At 31.6% G+C, this 15,968-nt stretch overlaps 2 protein-coding genes across 3 annotated transcripts; one reads left to right on the top strand and one right to left on the bottom strand.

Annotated features, from left to right (window-relative positions):
* Positions 1 to 654: 654 nt before the first annotated feature.
* On the top strand, positions 655 to 5,710 carry LOC114181973 (putative choline kinase 1). Of its 2 annotated transcripts, none has more exons than XM_028068690.2 (10): positions 655 to 877; positions 1,018 to 1,068; positions 1,170 to 1,244; positions 2,006 to 2,390; positions 3,519 to 3,640; positions 3,727 to 3,922; positions 4,262 to 4,379; positions 4,498 to 4,545; positions 5,109 to 5,209; positions 5,367 to 5,710. In XM_028068690.2, exons 4-10 carry the CDS (start codon positions 2,037 to 2,039, stop codon positions 5,505 to 5,507), a joined length of 1,080 nt encoding a protein of 359 aa, XP_027924491.1. In that variant the 5' UTR covers positions 655 to 877; positions 1,018 to 1,068; positions 1,170 to 1,244; positions 2,006 to 2,036; the 3' UTR covers positions 5,508 to 5,710. The 2 variants fall into 2 exon arrangements, with proteins under 2 accessions (XP_027924491.1, XP_027924492.1); XM_028068691.2 differs by having other exon boundaries at positions 708 to 877; positions 1,027 to 1,068.
* A 1,180-nt stretch (positions 5,711 to 6,890) lies between these two features.
* LOC114181049 (NAD(P)-binding Rossmann-fold superfamily protein) lies at positions 6,891 to 14,584 on the bottom strand. Its single transcript, XM_028067370.2, has 10 exons — positions 14,444 to 14,584; positions 14,278 to 14,339; positions 13,125 to 13,244; positions 12,940 to 13,039; positions 12,655 to 12,735; positions 12,466 to 12,515; positions 12,214 to 12,364; positions 12,079 to 12,135; positions 8,250 to 8,371; positions 6,891 to 7,300 (listed from the first exon to the last, which is right to left on the bottom strand). The coding sequence occupies exons 1-10, from the start codon at positions 14,516 to 14,518 to the stop codon at positions 7,090 to 7,092; spliced, it is 1,029 nt and encodes a 342-aa protein (XP_027923171.1). The 5' UTR covers positions 14,519 to 14,584; the 3' UTR covers positions 6,891 to 7,089.
* Between the last annotated feature and the right edge of the window lie 1,384 nt (positions 14,585 to 15,968).

Consider the following 15,968-nt stretch of genomic DNA (forward strand, 5'->3'; position numbering starts at 1 on the left):
TTACTCTTAAATATAATTATTTCTTCCACATATAAGACCCATAATTGCTATCTTGTCGTAATCCTCTATTCATCCTTTTTTTTTCTTTAATATCGCACATGTCAAATAAACACATAAATCAAATTAAATATATTTTAAAATTTATTTCTTTAAAAAAATTTAATTATAATATTTGATGATAACTTTGGTTATCTTTTAGGTTTTCTTAAGAATACAAATAAACATGACACGGCGTCCGTTTTTTTCTAGTTGTTAATATAATTTAAAAATATATTTAAATTTTTAAAAAACAAAATTAATATGCAAACCTGAAGTAGAGGTTTTAAGACAAAGAAAACATAATTAAAATATTTTTAATTAAATGTGTGATTTAACTCAAATTGTTATAAACTTTTTATGCTGTTTATATGATGAAACAATAATACAGAATAAAGCGGAAATAAATTGTCTCTATCCAGAGACAATCACATGGATGGGTAGTTGGCATTGTAATGATCTTTAGAATCTCTAACAGATTCAGTTTTTCTCCACGATTCTCTCCACGTGATCAGTTATAATTGGTCACTTTCACCATTGCGAGAATCTGTCACCGTTCAAAATAAACACACAAAAAAAAAATGAAAAAAAAATCAAAACTTAATTAACTTTTTTAATTTCTTAATTATTAATTGCATTACCTATATACATGGTGTAAGATCGTAAAATTTCTTATATTTTGGGTCGTTGAGTTCTTTGGCTGCAAGCTTTCTTGGTTTCACACCATATTTTTTTTCATATCACTTCGCCATTGTCATTATATATAAAGACGTAAAGATTAGTGGTGTTCATATACAACCATATTCTTGGACAAGTTCTGATTTCTTCTTCTGCTTCTAGGGTCAGTTCTCAAATCTCAAGTTTTACTCTTTTCTTGTTTTCTTTTCTTCTTTATTTGGGCTTTTGATTTTTTACTTTGGTCTTTCTGCATTTGGGTTTTGAGGATTTTGTTATTTTTTTTATGCAATATTTTCTGCTTAGATTTCTCAGTGTTGGGCTTGACTTTCTTCGGCAACCTTATCTGCTTTCAAGGTGAGTTCATGATTCATCATTTTGGGGTTTTACTTCTGATTATTCTGAATCGGTTTTCATTCTTTGAGTTTATTGGGTTCTTCCTTGGTTGCATGTCTCAGCTTTGATCACTGCATCGAATTTTCCCTGCCGAAGCTTGCTCTGTTTGGAAGCTCCGAAATATCTCTGTTTATCTGGTAAGATCCTGTAATCCGATTCCGCTGTGCATCCCAAATGGGTTTTGGGTTTTTCTTAGATCTGATTATTTTTTTACCGTGAAAGGGTTCTTGAATCCTTTTTGCGTGTTCTTCATGTTTCTACCAGTCAACTTTCTTTGACTTCTCTGTTTCTTGGATGCATTTTAAAACCCTAATTCAATACGAAATGGGTGAACTTTCAAGCCAGATCATCACTTGTGATGTTTTCTTCCAACTGGGTCAGCACGGGTTTCTGCTTTCTCCATGTGTTTTTGCATTTCTTGCATGAAGTGAAAAACTTGGGTGAATTTCTAAATCCCCATTTCAATTTTTTTTCGTTGAAGTAATTTTCTTTCAGGCAGGATAATCAATTGGATCGTTGAGGCCTTCTGCTTGTGTTTTTTTATTATATGGGATGGAAGAACTTTCCAAATCCCCAATTCTTGATAATTTTTACCTAAAACATTCGACTTTCACCCAGGATAATCAATTATAAAATGCTTTATCCCAATTGGGTTATAGAGGTTTTCTGCTTCTCCATGTTTCTGTTTTATTGCATGGTATGGAGGAACTTAGGTAGAATTTTTAACTCCCCAAATAAATATATTTTGCACCAAAAGTGGTTAATTTTCACTCAGGATCATCATCAGTTCTATGTTTTCTCCGAATTCGATTATCAAGGTATTCTAGTCTCTCAATATTTCAATGGATGGAAGAACTTAACTCTGTTTCAATTTCCCCTGTTTTTTCTCCACTAGCAGAGCTCTGTTTTTAACTGATCTTTGATCAAAGATGGCCATAAAGACAATTGAGTTGTTGAAAGGAGGTGCAAACCATGAAGAGATAACAGAGGTTCTTGCAGCGGTGGCTGCAGATTTGGGAGATGTAATAGATGATCTGAACTCCTTGCAGGTAAAACCTCTAAAGGGAGCAATGACCAATGAGGTTTTTGAGGTCAATTGGCCAACCAAAAGCGATGTTCATCAGAGGAAGGTTCTGGTTCGATTATATGGTGAAGGTGTTGAGGTTTTCTTCAACAGGGTTGATGAAATCCAAACCTTTGAGTGCATGTCAAAGCATGGACAGGGTCCACGCCTTCTTGGACGGTTCACCACTGGCAGAGTTGAAGAGTTCATTCATGCCAAAGTATGTTATTATCTTTTTGTGTTTCCCTCTTCTGATTAGATAGTTTTAGTGTAAATCTCTGTTTTAATTCCTAATATTGTTAGCAATGTTTATTTCAGACACGTGTTTGTATAATCTTTATTTTTGGTAATTGATGTTATAAGACACTGTTTAAGTGTAAATAGTACATATACTTACAGTATAAAAAGTGATATTCTAAATTTGTTGATTTTTATAATAATTGTTTCAAAAATTATATTAATGATTTCTTATTGGTTGAAACTAAAATTATTTTTACAATTTCTTATTAGGTTCTGTGTAGATAATTATCTGGTTATATATAAATAGAAAAGTGGTTGCAATGACTGCATTTAAAATGGATGGTTTCCATGACTTGGGGAATATATACTTAAATTAAAGTCACCTTTCCTTTTCCAATGTGCTTTATTATTCCATTTAAAAAGTTTTTCTTTGGCCTTGGTAGTTAGCTTTTGTATTTTATTCTCTTTCCCTTTGGACGAATGGAGGGTGTTAGCATTTCGTATTAGTTCTTTAGAATAAAAAAGAAGCTTCTTTTGCATATTAAATTGAGTACTGTTGCGTCAATGAGTGCTCCACAATGCTTGCTTTCACATTGTTTTTGCTCCTAATTCCAACCTGACATGATGTTTCTTACTTTATGGATAAAGAACTGATAAAAATTCCATTAAAGTAAAAGTGTTATGAATGAAAATCTTATTTGAAAAGTATTTATTTTGTTCTTATCCTATCTTCTTTTGAGTCAATAGATGATGACCCTTAGGAAAGATATATTTGTAATTTATGCAATCAAGTAGTTGCCTTTATTTGAGGACTTCATTTACGTTTCTCTCTTCCAATTAATTAATTCTAAAATAAACTCTTCTTGAAATTATTAAGTTCTCATAAACTAAAATTAGCTTATGAAGGAATTAGTTTGTTAAAATTCTCTTATATAACTTAAGTTTTATTTTTAACTTTTGCATAAGATTATCTGTTGGTAAGTAACCTGATATAATCCAAATACCTGCAATACATTCCTCTTTATTTTCCTGTGCATTAAAATCAATTTAACAGACTATGATAATAGTGTGTAACATATTTTTTCTTTTCCTATTTTTGGATTTTTAGACACTCTCAGCTGCAGACCTCCGTGACCCTGAAATATCTGCTTTGGTAGCATCTAAGATGAGGGAGTTTCACCATCTTCACATGCCTGGTACAAAGAAGGCTCAGCTTTGGCAGAGATTGAGGTAATAAAATAATAGAAATCAGGCTACTCTTCAAAAAAAATTTATATTGTTGTACACAATTATATAGGCTCTCTATGTTCAATCAGGAAATGGCTTAGTCATGCCAAAAGTCTGTGCTCTCAAAAAGATATCAAGAATTTTAGCTTGGATCATCTAGATGCTGAAATAAATTTGCTTGTGGAGTTGCTATCGCAAGGACATCAAGAGATTGGTTTTTGTCACAATGATCTACAATATGGTAACATAATGATGGATGAAGAAACAAGAGCAATCACTTTAATTGTAAGCTACATTGCTACATTTTACTTATTTATTCTATTTTATATGCTTTGTTGGTGTTCTTTTTAAAAATTATGGTAATGTAAGATATGAGCGAGCTACTTTACTAACTTTTTAAAAAATTGTTTTCTAACTTGGCCATGGTAACTGGAGATACCACTTTTTCTCCAAAATTTTCCAATCGAGTGAGGGATTAATTGGGTGTCAAATAGATACCTCTTGGTCAAAAAATAAATATAAGAATTGCAACTGAATACCATGCCAAATATTGTTTTTTCATATTTCATCTGTCATCTTTTTTATGATGATTTATTCATTACTATTTGTTTTTCAATGACACAGGACTACGAATATGCCAGTTACAACCCTGTTGCATACGATCTAGCAAATCATTTTTGTGAAATGGTGGCAAACTATCACAGTGACCAACCTCATGTTCTAGACTACACTAAATATCCCAGTAAGTTAATTGTTCATATAATTTACAGCTTCCATTACATTCTACAGTGCTTCATTTTGCTTCATACTTTATGCGTATTTTATTAAGATCACTCTTCTGATACTGTAAATTTTAACAGGTCTAGAGGAGCGTCAAAGGTTTGTTTATAATTATTTGAGTTCTGAAGGTTAGTCCACTAAATTTTTACTCCAACATACCACAAAAAATACATATTATTGGCAGAGATCTGGATTTAGGTAACTGCTATTGATCTATTCTCAGTTGAAAGAATTAACTTTCTGTACAATTTGGTTGATCTTTGATATCACTCAATCTTATATTTTTAGCTTCTATACTTTGATTGTAATTAAAATAAAGTGTAGAGGGTTTTTTAAGCTGAATATCCAATTTTATATTACTTCAAATCAGAAATCATTTACTTTTGTCAAAATTACTTCAAAAAGTTAACTAAAATTATTTTTAACTGGTTGACATTATAAATTTCCTTATTAATGAAACATGAAAAATAAACTCTTGAAATACAACAAGGAAAATCATGTTTGTCATGAGTATGAACTGTAACAGCGTTTACATTATTGATGAGTCTGTCCTTGCAGATGTGGAGCATGCATTGCATGCATTTGTTTAACTTATTCGTAGGCACGATGCAAGTCCCCCTCATCTCTTCAACTTCAATGTGAATTTAATTTTAAGAATTTTTACAAACATTATTTGGAAACTTATACACAGGTAAGGAACCAAGCAGCAGTGAAATGGAACAACTACTTAATCTTGCAGAAAAATACACTCTTGCCAACCATCTATTTTGGGGCTTATGGGGACTTATTTCGGTATGCTATGCTTTTCCTTTCTTCCAAAAATGTTTCCATCCCTTATCTCGAATTTCAGTAAAAGTTAGTCTCTAACTATGAAAAAATTGATATCACTTTTGATGAATGAGAATTAAATGTTCTTTCTGGTTACTTTTGTTTGGTATGTGTGGTGCAGAGTTACGTAAACAAAATTGACTTTGACTACAAGGAGTATGCAAGGCAGAGGTTTGAGCAGTACTGGTTGAAGAAGGCTACTTTATTGGACTCACCTACTGTCACTTCCGAAGATGGAATGATCAAAGGCTCACACCATTGACATGATTGCTTCTTTTGTATTTAGTATAGTTCTCATTGGTTTGTATTGATTAATAATATAGATAGGCATGCAGTGATGCATAAAATCTGTAAATAATAATAAGTAATGTGTGATGGGTTTTTCCTGTATTGAAACAGTTGTTAGCAATCCCTCCTTTTGGAATAGGTTGAGGAATGAAAGGAAAATTCTTAGTTGTGTTGTCATTTGCTAGTTGCTGATAACTACGGTCACAGTGATGTTCAGTTTTGTGATGATGCCAACCTCACACGTTTTAAATCAAACAACGTATTAATTACGTAATTCATCACATCATTCATAATGTAGAGTATTCCCCTGTTATCAATAAACTGTTTTTCCATATCAAATTCACATACAAAGTAGTCGGTGGATTAGATTTGTGTGAAATTTATTATGTAATATCACTGCTTTTTATTATGTGGTCCTAAATCTTAAACATGCCTTTAATTCCTGGGAATTTCTGTTTAGACCCCCTAAATGTTAAAATCTCTACTTTGCCCTTCTTATATAGGAAGGCTTGTATAATTCAGAATTGGCTTCCAGGTTCTGAAAGCCATTTTTAGATTACACCATTTGGAAGACTTTATTTTAAAAAATCATTAATTTTTCTAGATTTTCAAAATGTAATTTGAAAATGTTTTCTGAATCCAAAAGTCTATTCCGAATAATGAAAGATTAAAAAATCTAAAAACTACTCTCCAAAAACACTATCAAATTTTACAATCTGAAAATTTCAGATCTCATAATACAGAGCATGGGCGAGAAAGGAAGAGTGACGGGGTGAAATACCATTAAGAATGTTTGAGATTAATTCTGTGTTTTACACACTCCTTGAGGTGTAGGAGGAAAAAGAAATCTTCTACAAGACTATTTACCTTATTACCTCCTCCACTCTGCATATCATGCACTTTTAGTTCAAACACATTGTTTTCTGAAAAAGCAAATCACTATTTTGCTATCTGAAATACAAAATAAAGTCACACTAATTCTAAAATTAAGAAATATCATAATAAATTCTTAGCACGTCAAATACGTCGTTGAACATGACTATTTATTGATATATTAGTTTTCAAACATAAATATTAACGTTATTATTGTAGTCATACGAATTTTTAAATTTGATAGTGATTACTACATTCCACGTTTAGAATTTTCATTTTTTGATAGACAATCCGACATTACACTTATTTTCCTTTATATAACTCAAAAATATTATTTGACATGTTTTGTAGCAATAGTGAATTTAATTAGAATACAAGACTATTTAATCATGAATTTTGTTAGTAAGATAATTAACTTTTATAATTACATTAAAAGACATCTGAAGTTATTTCTAGTAATAATACAAAAACATTTATTCTAGCATTATATCAAAATTAAACTTTCATTACACTAATGTTGGCGTTCAAGAAGAGAAACACAATTCATCACATTCTTTCTATTATTCTCTCAAATAAAATAAAAGGGATGATATATAAGAACAAATGAAATCAGTCCAGATTAACTATACAAATGTTATATTGTGTGCCACTAGATGTCTAATGTCAGGGCAAACAATACATGATTAGCCAAAAAGAGAAGCCATGGAATGAAGACTCTCAACAACAGAGTCGATTATAGCATGAGAATCACTGGTACCAGAAAATGTAAGGTGCTTTGGAGCTTCAGCTCTATCAAAATAAAATGCACCTGATACCAGTTTCTCCTTTGGTTGTAATGTCAACCATATCACTGTGTCTGCACCTTCTTCACTTGTTCTAAGTTTCCCTGAAAACCTGTAAATAATTGAATCAATATATAGTCATTCCAATGGTGCTAACAATAGTTTACTTTGTTTTCTTTGTTTTCTTTGTTGACTCTTGAGTTATTTCAAGGATAAATTGTACTTGAAGCAAGTAGGTGCATACTATTTGGACTGAAAAAAATGTGATGTAGTTCAATTTAGAAAGACTTCTCCGTACAAACTTATAGGGAGAAAAAAAGAAAGTAACTTTTCAACAGGTAAAAAGCATTTTATGGATAAACTATTTATAGAAGTTTTTTCATATAATTTCTCTAAAGTTTTACTTTTAACTTGTATATAAACTCATTTTAGTTTATGGAAAAACCAAATTCACTTTCTATTTCATATTTTTTTTATCTTAAATGTCTTTTACTGTTAGCAACCAAGAATTGGAAAGAGAAAGAAAAGAAAGGTTTTTTATTGAATAATAGAATGAAAAGAACAAAAATAGGAAAGCACTATCTCCTTCAAGGGCTTTCCCTCCACAAAGAGCTAAGGCTCAATCTACAAAAGTTCACCTCTCTTCCCCTTTCTCTCCTGTTTTCCTATTTATATCTAACTAACACCTCAACTAACTAACTCGTGGATATTCCAACTATCTTAACTAAATTCTTTTCTTTGTGTATCCTAACATTTACACAGAAGCTCATCCAAACAAAACCTTAATAATAAAGACCAAGGGGTAACAAGAATCAAATTCATGACTTGTGCATCTTTGATTTTGCTTAATTTTGGAAAAAAACATTCGAGTGTTCTCAGAGGAAGTTGTCAATTAAAAATTATTAATTCCCCCATATAAGCTAATTCAAATAGGCAGGTTCATATAAAGTTTTGTACTGTGTCAAAGATCAACTCTGTATGTGAATGGTTTCTTTCTTCCAATGTTTTACAGTAATAGTCAATTATATTCTATGGATAATGTAAGCAGTAATAATGCTTACCGTTCTGAGAAGCTTGGCAAACTCTTTGCAACCCCAGGAGTCTCAGCCCAGCCTGGGTGCATTGAGTAAAATCCTATCCCTTTGTTCTCATATATTTTGGCCCATTTTTCTGTTAGTGCAATCTGCCATATCAAATACATGCCAAGGTTAGTGTAATCTTACAAAAATGCAGACATGAAGAAAAACACAACTAATCTATTTTAATACCCTCCAGATTCTATACAGGAAATAAGGATCTAAAACATATGAAATGCATAGATATGAGCAAATAAGATATTAGAACTATTTCACTTGATATCAGAGTACTACTTCTGAATTTTTTTTTTTAATATGAATATCTAGAGAGGGTTATTATACATGAAAGAATTGATGATTATTATCCTCTTTCTTCTACAAATAAGTAATCCATATGGTATCACAAGTTAAAAGAATTGTTGAAAGCTCTTAAAGCAAATGAAGAACAACCAGGGCTACTACAATGATGTCACACTTGTTATGTAGAGTGTACTACATTGAAGGTGATCAAATATAACTACATAAATCACAATAAACTCAATACACAAGAATAGAAGGTGATCGAATATAACTACTAAATAAAGCTTAAATACTTCAGAAAAGAGTTAACTTTTGGAATTTAAGAACTAGCTAGATCCAGTGCTTATTGCACCAAACTGAATACACAAGACTCAATTTTCCTACATTGAATTACATAAGCAGACCTATGAGTTAGTCAGTAATTCAATCGGGTTTAACTGTTTATGCATTGTCAGTTAGCTGATGAACATGAATTTGACAAATTGAAGTATTATCATTATTAGACACATTGAATTTGACAAATTATAAAAGAATATAAGTAGTTGAAAAAAAATTACATCACAGCTGATCGATGGAAGCACTTCCTTCAAGTAAGCATACAAATATTTTTCTGCAGGTCTACCACCTAATATTTGTCATGCCATACCATATATGAGTAAAATTTATAAGGATCATAAACTGGGAGATATAGACAACAAATAATCCTATAAAGCAAGATTGTTGAAGGAACAAAACGAATTCCAACACTTGTGGGGAGAAAATCAAACCAAAAAAATCATGCATGGTTATGTGCGGATTGAAATAAGCTGACCCAAAAATTCTGTATCATTCAAAATTCAGCAAAAAAACAAGAAATGGAGAATTTCCATCAATAAGTACAATCTCAACCAACGTTTTCTGTTCCTTCCAATCAGTTTGACATGTTTACCAATCCTTCATATAAGCATCATAAAAAAAATGTCCTGAAACTAGGAGTCTAGAAACCTCTGGAAATGAGATAAATCAGTGACTGCATGCCACACAAAATTATATTTTAGCTTCCTTCTGTAGTTCAATTTCTCTGAGTACAGGTTGACCCAAGCTTTAACGAAATGAATTTCATGTTTGTACATCTCTAAATGTGAAGTTTTACCCTTCTTGGAATCATTCAGTCCTCATTTCAATAGGGAACTCCCAAGAAGATTCAATCTATACTTTCTCATTGGGCATTCCAAGTCTAGATAAGGTATATCAACAGTGCATAATAGCGGAAAGACACTACTGTTCCTCTTCAACTAAAGGGTCTTACTCTATGCTGTCCTGTTGTAAAAAATTTCTCACGTCTCCCCAGTCCCCATGATACTGACAGAAGTGGATCAGAAAGTTGAATTAAAGAATGTATTATTGATGAGAATTTTCCAACTCGGGGTGGCACCAATGGGGTACATGTTGAGCAATGAAGATACAGAGTACTAGAGCCTTACCCTAACTTATTCCAGAGACCTGAATACTCCTAGTCAAACTTTATTCCTATAATGGCTAATCACTACTACTTTTTGCTTAGAAAGTGGATTTAAATCTAACTCAATCTTACATATCAACTTGTAAAATTAAGTTACACTCACTTATATACTATAAAGTTGACAATATCTTTATTTGACGTGAGATCCCAATACTTTTCGCTTATTATTTATACACACTAGCATACAACCTTCTAACTGACACTACAGTTTATTTGCCCCTAATTATTAGCTGGCCAAGTCAACCTTTATTCCCTACATAAACCCTTTGAATTAGAGCAAACAAATATTAGTTTTCATCTAAGAACAGACAATATTGTTTTTCTTAAGACAGTCTTTTTCTTGTGCATAAATATCATATGTAATTACACCACCTATCTGGGTTTTCCTTTTCATTCACCGGCTATGCAATTATCTGTTTAGCAACATCTTGCATCTGATAAGTATTATCAGAGTGATCATATGTTTGCATGATCTGCTTAAGCTAGAGTAAATACATCTGAAATAAATATTCTCTAGTAATGCACAGTTAACGCACTGCATCTACTTAATCTTTTCACACAGAATGTCCTTGAAAAAGGCAATCATCTCCACAAGACTTTTCGTGCTCGATCTTGAAGTTTAAAATATGCAGAAGTCAAGACATACTGAATGGAGTGCTCTACAGAAGAAAAATCAACAAACTCTTTGAACCACCTACAAAACCTGAGCCACCTACTTTCTGCACCAATTGTGAAGTGACTACTGCAGAAAAAGGAGTAACTGTGGTATGCAGAGTGTGTTATCAAAAAACCATACCAATTGGTAAAAGAACATTAGATGCCCTTATTAAAGGACTTACAATGCACTTATGCAAAACAATCAAGTACTCCAGATTTCACCATATGCAAGACAAAGAAAAGGATGCCACTGAGACAACAGCTAGTTGAAGCTTCTCAGTACAAAAGGAGAAGAAGACAGAGATGTTACGAAGAGCACTGTCACTATTAAAAATTTCATCTTCTTCGAAGCAAATATTTTCTTCTATATATATAGCTCTTTGCTCTCTTGCATATCCAGAGAGTATTTAAACTTGTCTGCCTTGTGCGCATCTTTCCGGACCTAAAACCTAGTCAAGATTGGGCAAAACTTTCATCTATCTGTAAGAACACCATTGTCTATAAGACAAGAGTGGATTGTTTGTGAAAGAATACATAGCTTAGAGAAGCTAAGTAAAGAATACCCATGTTGTGGCTAAGAATACTCATGTTTAATAGTTGTTAGTGGAAATTGACTAGTTTGGTCAAGAACTAGATGTAGTCTCACGTTTGGACTTATGTAATCACTCTAATATTTTCTTCTCTTTATCTGCTTCAGATTGATTAAACTAACCCTGAGATTGTGTTTTCTTTGTTTGTCAAAATAAGTTTAAACCAACATCCTTATTATCATCTGATCGCATATCAGACTCAGAGTCTGATTTGTAAAATAAAGTCCGAAAAATCTTTAGAAAAAAAAATTCAGCCCCCTTCTTTTGTTCTCTGCGTTTTACAGCTATAACTAACTAAATGGGTGGAGCTACATAATAGACACATTATCATTTGACCATCCCCTCATAGGATGACAGTTCCATAAAATATGAAGACCAATCACAAGATTCTTTCTAACTTTCCTAGAAAAGCATGAAATTCCATTAGCACTAATGAAACTTGATGACCTCTCCATTCAAATCATAACACAAAGGTAGATAGATAATATGTAAAAGGTTAGGATGTTAAAGGAAAACACATTTCTTACAACCGGAGGATGTAAGCAAATCCATCTTCATTCGCAAATCAATTACAATGTACACAAAGAAAAATAAAATACAATTGATAGTTTAATGAAACAATCAAATAGTTTCAGCCGCAAGCCTCCCTCTAAAATCTGCAATTCCTTATACACCCTTTGGACCAGGTAAGACACTCACAAATTAAAGTTATAACGTAAAACAAGAAGAAAAAAAGGTACCCAATGTAGTCATTAGCTAAACTAACCTGAACACGCTTATTCCGAGCATACTGTACAACCCCGTTAAAGTTGCTCTCTGAATACTGGGTATCAACAACCAAATAAGTATATCATAATCTTATGAATGATTGAGTAAGATGACAACACCATAACAAAGTTACCTGTAGATCTTTGGTCAAAGGAGAAGTATACATTCCACCAGAAGAAACTGTAATGACACGCGCATCAGGTGAAGCTTTCTCCAGTAATGGAACCATTAATTCTGTCATGGTGTAAGTTCCCAATACATTTACAGCAAAATTCAACTCAAACCTGGACTATGACACATTACATGAAAAAGCACCAGATCAAATCAGGTTATACAGGTAGAATAAACAATTTTTCAGTTTCTGTTTGAAACAAAAATTACTCACCCTTCTGGGGTGGTGACTCGATTTTGCTCAAGTATACCAGCATTGTTAATCTTGATGCAAGAAATTATGTCCACATTAGATTTTACTCAAGAGCATAGGCTAACTTAATAAAATTACCATGTCAGTAAAGCTACATTACGACCATGTTGGGAAGTATTATATTTTGTTGAAATACAACTAAGAATTTACCAACACATGAACTGGCACATTTCTTTTAGAAAACCTGGAAGTGAATGACTTGATCTCATTGACAGACGAAAGGTCACAAATCTGCAAGATAAATGAGTCAGTCATATAATATCATAATGGCGTAATTTTCTAAATGATTTCAGTTTATTCCCTAAATCGTGGAAAGTGCCATTATAAAGCTCATGTACAAAGAATGAAATTAGAAAATATAAATGTTTTTTTATTTTGAAAATTCTAAAGAAAAAAGGATTAGTTAATTAAAATACAAGAAAAGAGGAGTAGTACCTCCAAATGAACATTTTGGTTGCCAGTTCTAGTTTGAATTTCAGAAAGAGCAGCCTCTCCTTTCTCTTTATTACGACATACAAGATAGACAGTTGCACCACTGGTGAAAATCATTGACAACATCACATAACTACAAACTTAAGAGCATAAAATTCCAAAATCAAACTTATGAGAAAGTTGAAAACCGCTTTGCAAGACCCTCGGCTGTTGCATAACCTATTCCAGAATTAGCACCGGTAACAATGCAATTCTTCCCAGGTATTTGTACTTCCATGTCCTCTGGTTTGAAGTTCTTAGAATGATCACTACGAAACATTTGATTCATACATCAGCTATCAGGTTTCTGTTATTCTTGTTGAAAATATATGCCTAAAAATCTGTAATTTGAATTACTTTTTAGGAGGATTTCATGCTATGTTTCAATTATTCAAATAAAGAGAAAGATATCAGGTTGTTGTTCACATTTAGGAAGCTAGGACTGTGAAATTGTTTGTATTTGATTTTTGTTACCCTTTTGCTATGTGTGTATATAGATAGATAGATAAATAGATAGATAGATATAGACTAAATATATATAGAGAGAGAGTGTTCATGAATAAAATATTGTTGAAGCTGTTCCTCATATTACACCTCTTATCCTTAAATGTATTTTTAAATTATAGAAACCAACAATTCTGCTTTCCTTTGGATTGTCTTCTGCTATTCAACATACACAATAACTAGTGGCCAATATCCATTTTCACTCTCAATTTTTGCTAGTGTTTTTGCTATCCAATTTTCAAATATCTCAGAACCAGGATCAGACTCAGTAACACACATATATTCAATCCTGTTAGTTCCCCAAACGATTAAAAAAAATAAACAAACGGATAAAATATACTCTAGGTCACTCAAGATGCAGTCAAAATTTGTTTGTCTGTACTACTAAAAAAATGTGGATTTGGTCCTTGTATTTTTTAGATGAAGTGGATTTCATCCCTTAATAAAACAAAATCAAATATGTGTATGTTGAGACGAACTTCTCCACAAACCCTTCTAAGGAAGAAAAATTAAGAAGGATCAAAATGAATCTGTCTTCTTTCGAAACTAAAATTAGATTATATAAAAGTTAAAAATAAACAATTAGAATAATATAAAACTGAGCAGTGATAAATCAATCAAACAAGTAAAAACCATCTGTTCTTCTCAGGAAAAAAAATGTTTTTATCTGCAATCTGTCTCCAGAGTCAATTTTGTTGATAGCATATCATCATCATCATCATCATCATCATCATCATCATCATCATCATCATCATAATGATAATACTAAGTGAAAAAGAAATAACAAAAGCGACTTACAGGAAACCAGCTTTGGTGAAATTTAGGTACCCAAAAACAGAGAAGGCCGTTTGTCTCCATATCTGTTTGAAACACAGAAGGGATGAACTTTAAAGCGCCAAAAACAAGAAGAAGCAATGCAAAACTGAATGAGAGAGAAAGAATGAGTGAAAATTCAGAAATTGACCTTGAGAAGAACCATGGCGAGTGGTACAATGGAGAGGTGAAGTTGAATGTGGAAGTGCAATGTACCACTCTTCATTAGCTGAGCTTGCTTGTTGACTTGTCTAAAGAAACTTACCTTGTGTTCCCGCAGAAATTGGAGACAACAAACAACGTGGCAGAATCCTCACCGCTACTTTAAGAATTCTTTAACTTTAAGATAAATCACTTCTCTCATGATTAATAATATTGTAAATAAAATAAGTAAATATTTTTAAATTAATATAAATATATAAATTTAAGTAAGTAATGATTATATTCATGTCATATTACCGTAAACAATTGGACTACATTCAACATATTTGTGCAATAAAACGCAATAACTTGTGATAAAAAAAAAAAAGTATAAGAGAAAAGATAGAACTTTCAAGTAAAAAGTATGGATGGATAGAAAGTTGAAGATAAATATCATAAGAGGATAGTCATTGTGTTGGAACATTTTTTATATTTTTTATATGAATGAATATTTTTTTAAATGTATTTTTACTTTACAAAACGTCTTATTGTGTTCTATTTATAATATAAAAATGATAATTGACCTTGAAAATAAAAGTTTCATCAACCTTTTTACATATAAAAGTTAATAATTGTTTTGAATGCATATCATAAGTCCTATGCATAAATACAATACGAATATCACATAGGACATGTATTGCGTTAAATTTATTTTGATTGAATTTTCTTGAATTTATAATTATTATATTGTAAGATTGAAAGGGATTTTCAATAGTTTTTCTAATAAAAAATTTACAGGAGGTCAAATCTAATGAATAAAGAAATATGTGAATTAGGAAGAATCAAGAATGTAAAAAAATTCAGAAAATATTAGTATTTCATTAGTGAAACATTTTCGCAGCTTATTGTCATTAGGAATGTCAAAAAAATCCGTACTCGTAGATATCCGTATATAAAATCTATAACGGATAGAAAACAGATATTAAGAATAGATATGTGCTACCTGCGGGTACGAGTATTTTTTATACTCGCATATTAATGGGGCGGGTACGGGTACCATAGTATCCATACCCGTGGATACCCGTACCCGCTAAACTTTAATTCACAAAAATACCCTTATATATATATATATATATATATATATATATATATATATATATATATATATATATATATATATATATATATATATATATATATATATATTAGTAAAAAATATTTTGACCTAATTTTTTCTAAACTGCATATCTTGTCTTATCTTTTGTCTTCATTCTTCCAGCTTCAAGTATAGGTAGTTTGTCTTCTTCTAGGTACACCCTTGACATTCTTCTCTTTCCTTTCTTTGAAATTGGACATATACATCAAACCCTATATAGACAATGACGTTTATAGTATGCTTGTTGTCAAATGATGGAACCAAAATAAGAATACTTGGCACGTGGCAGTTGAGGTTTATTATTTGTTTACTTTGTTTATTTTTCAGGAATCAATCGAAGAAAGTGGGCTTATCAAAGCACAAATTAAAAAATTTTCAT

The sequence above is a fragment of the Vigna unguiculata genome, chromosome 4, assembly GCF_037176805.1.
Source record: "Vigna unguiculata cultivar grain cowpea cultivar isolate G323 ecotype 2 chromosome 4, ASM3717680v1, whole genome shotgun sequence".
In the NCBI taxonomy this organism is placed as follows: Eukaryota; Viridiplantae; Streptophyta; class Magnoliopsida; order Fabales; family Fabaceae; genus Vigna; species Vigna unguiculata.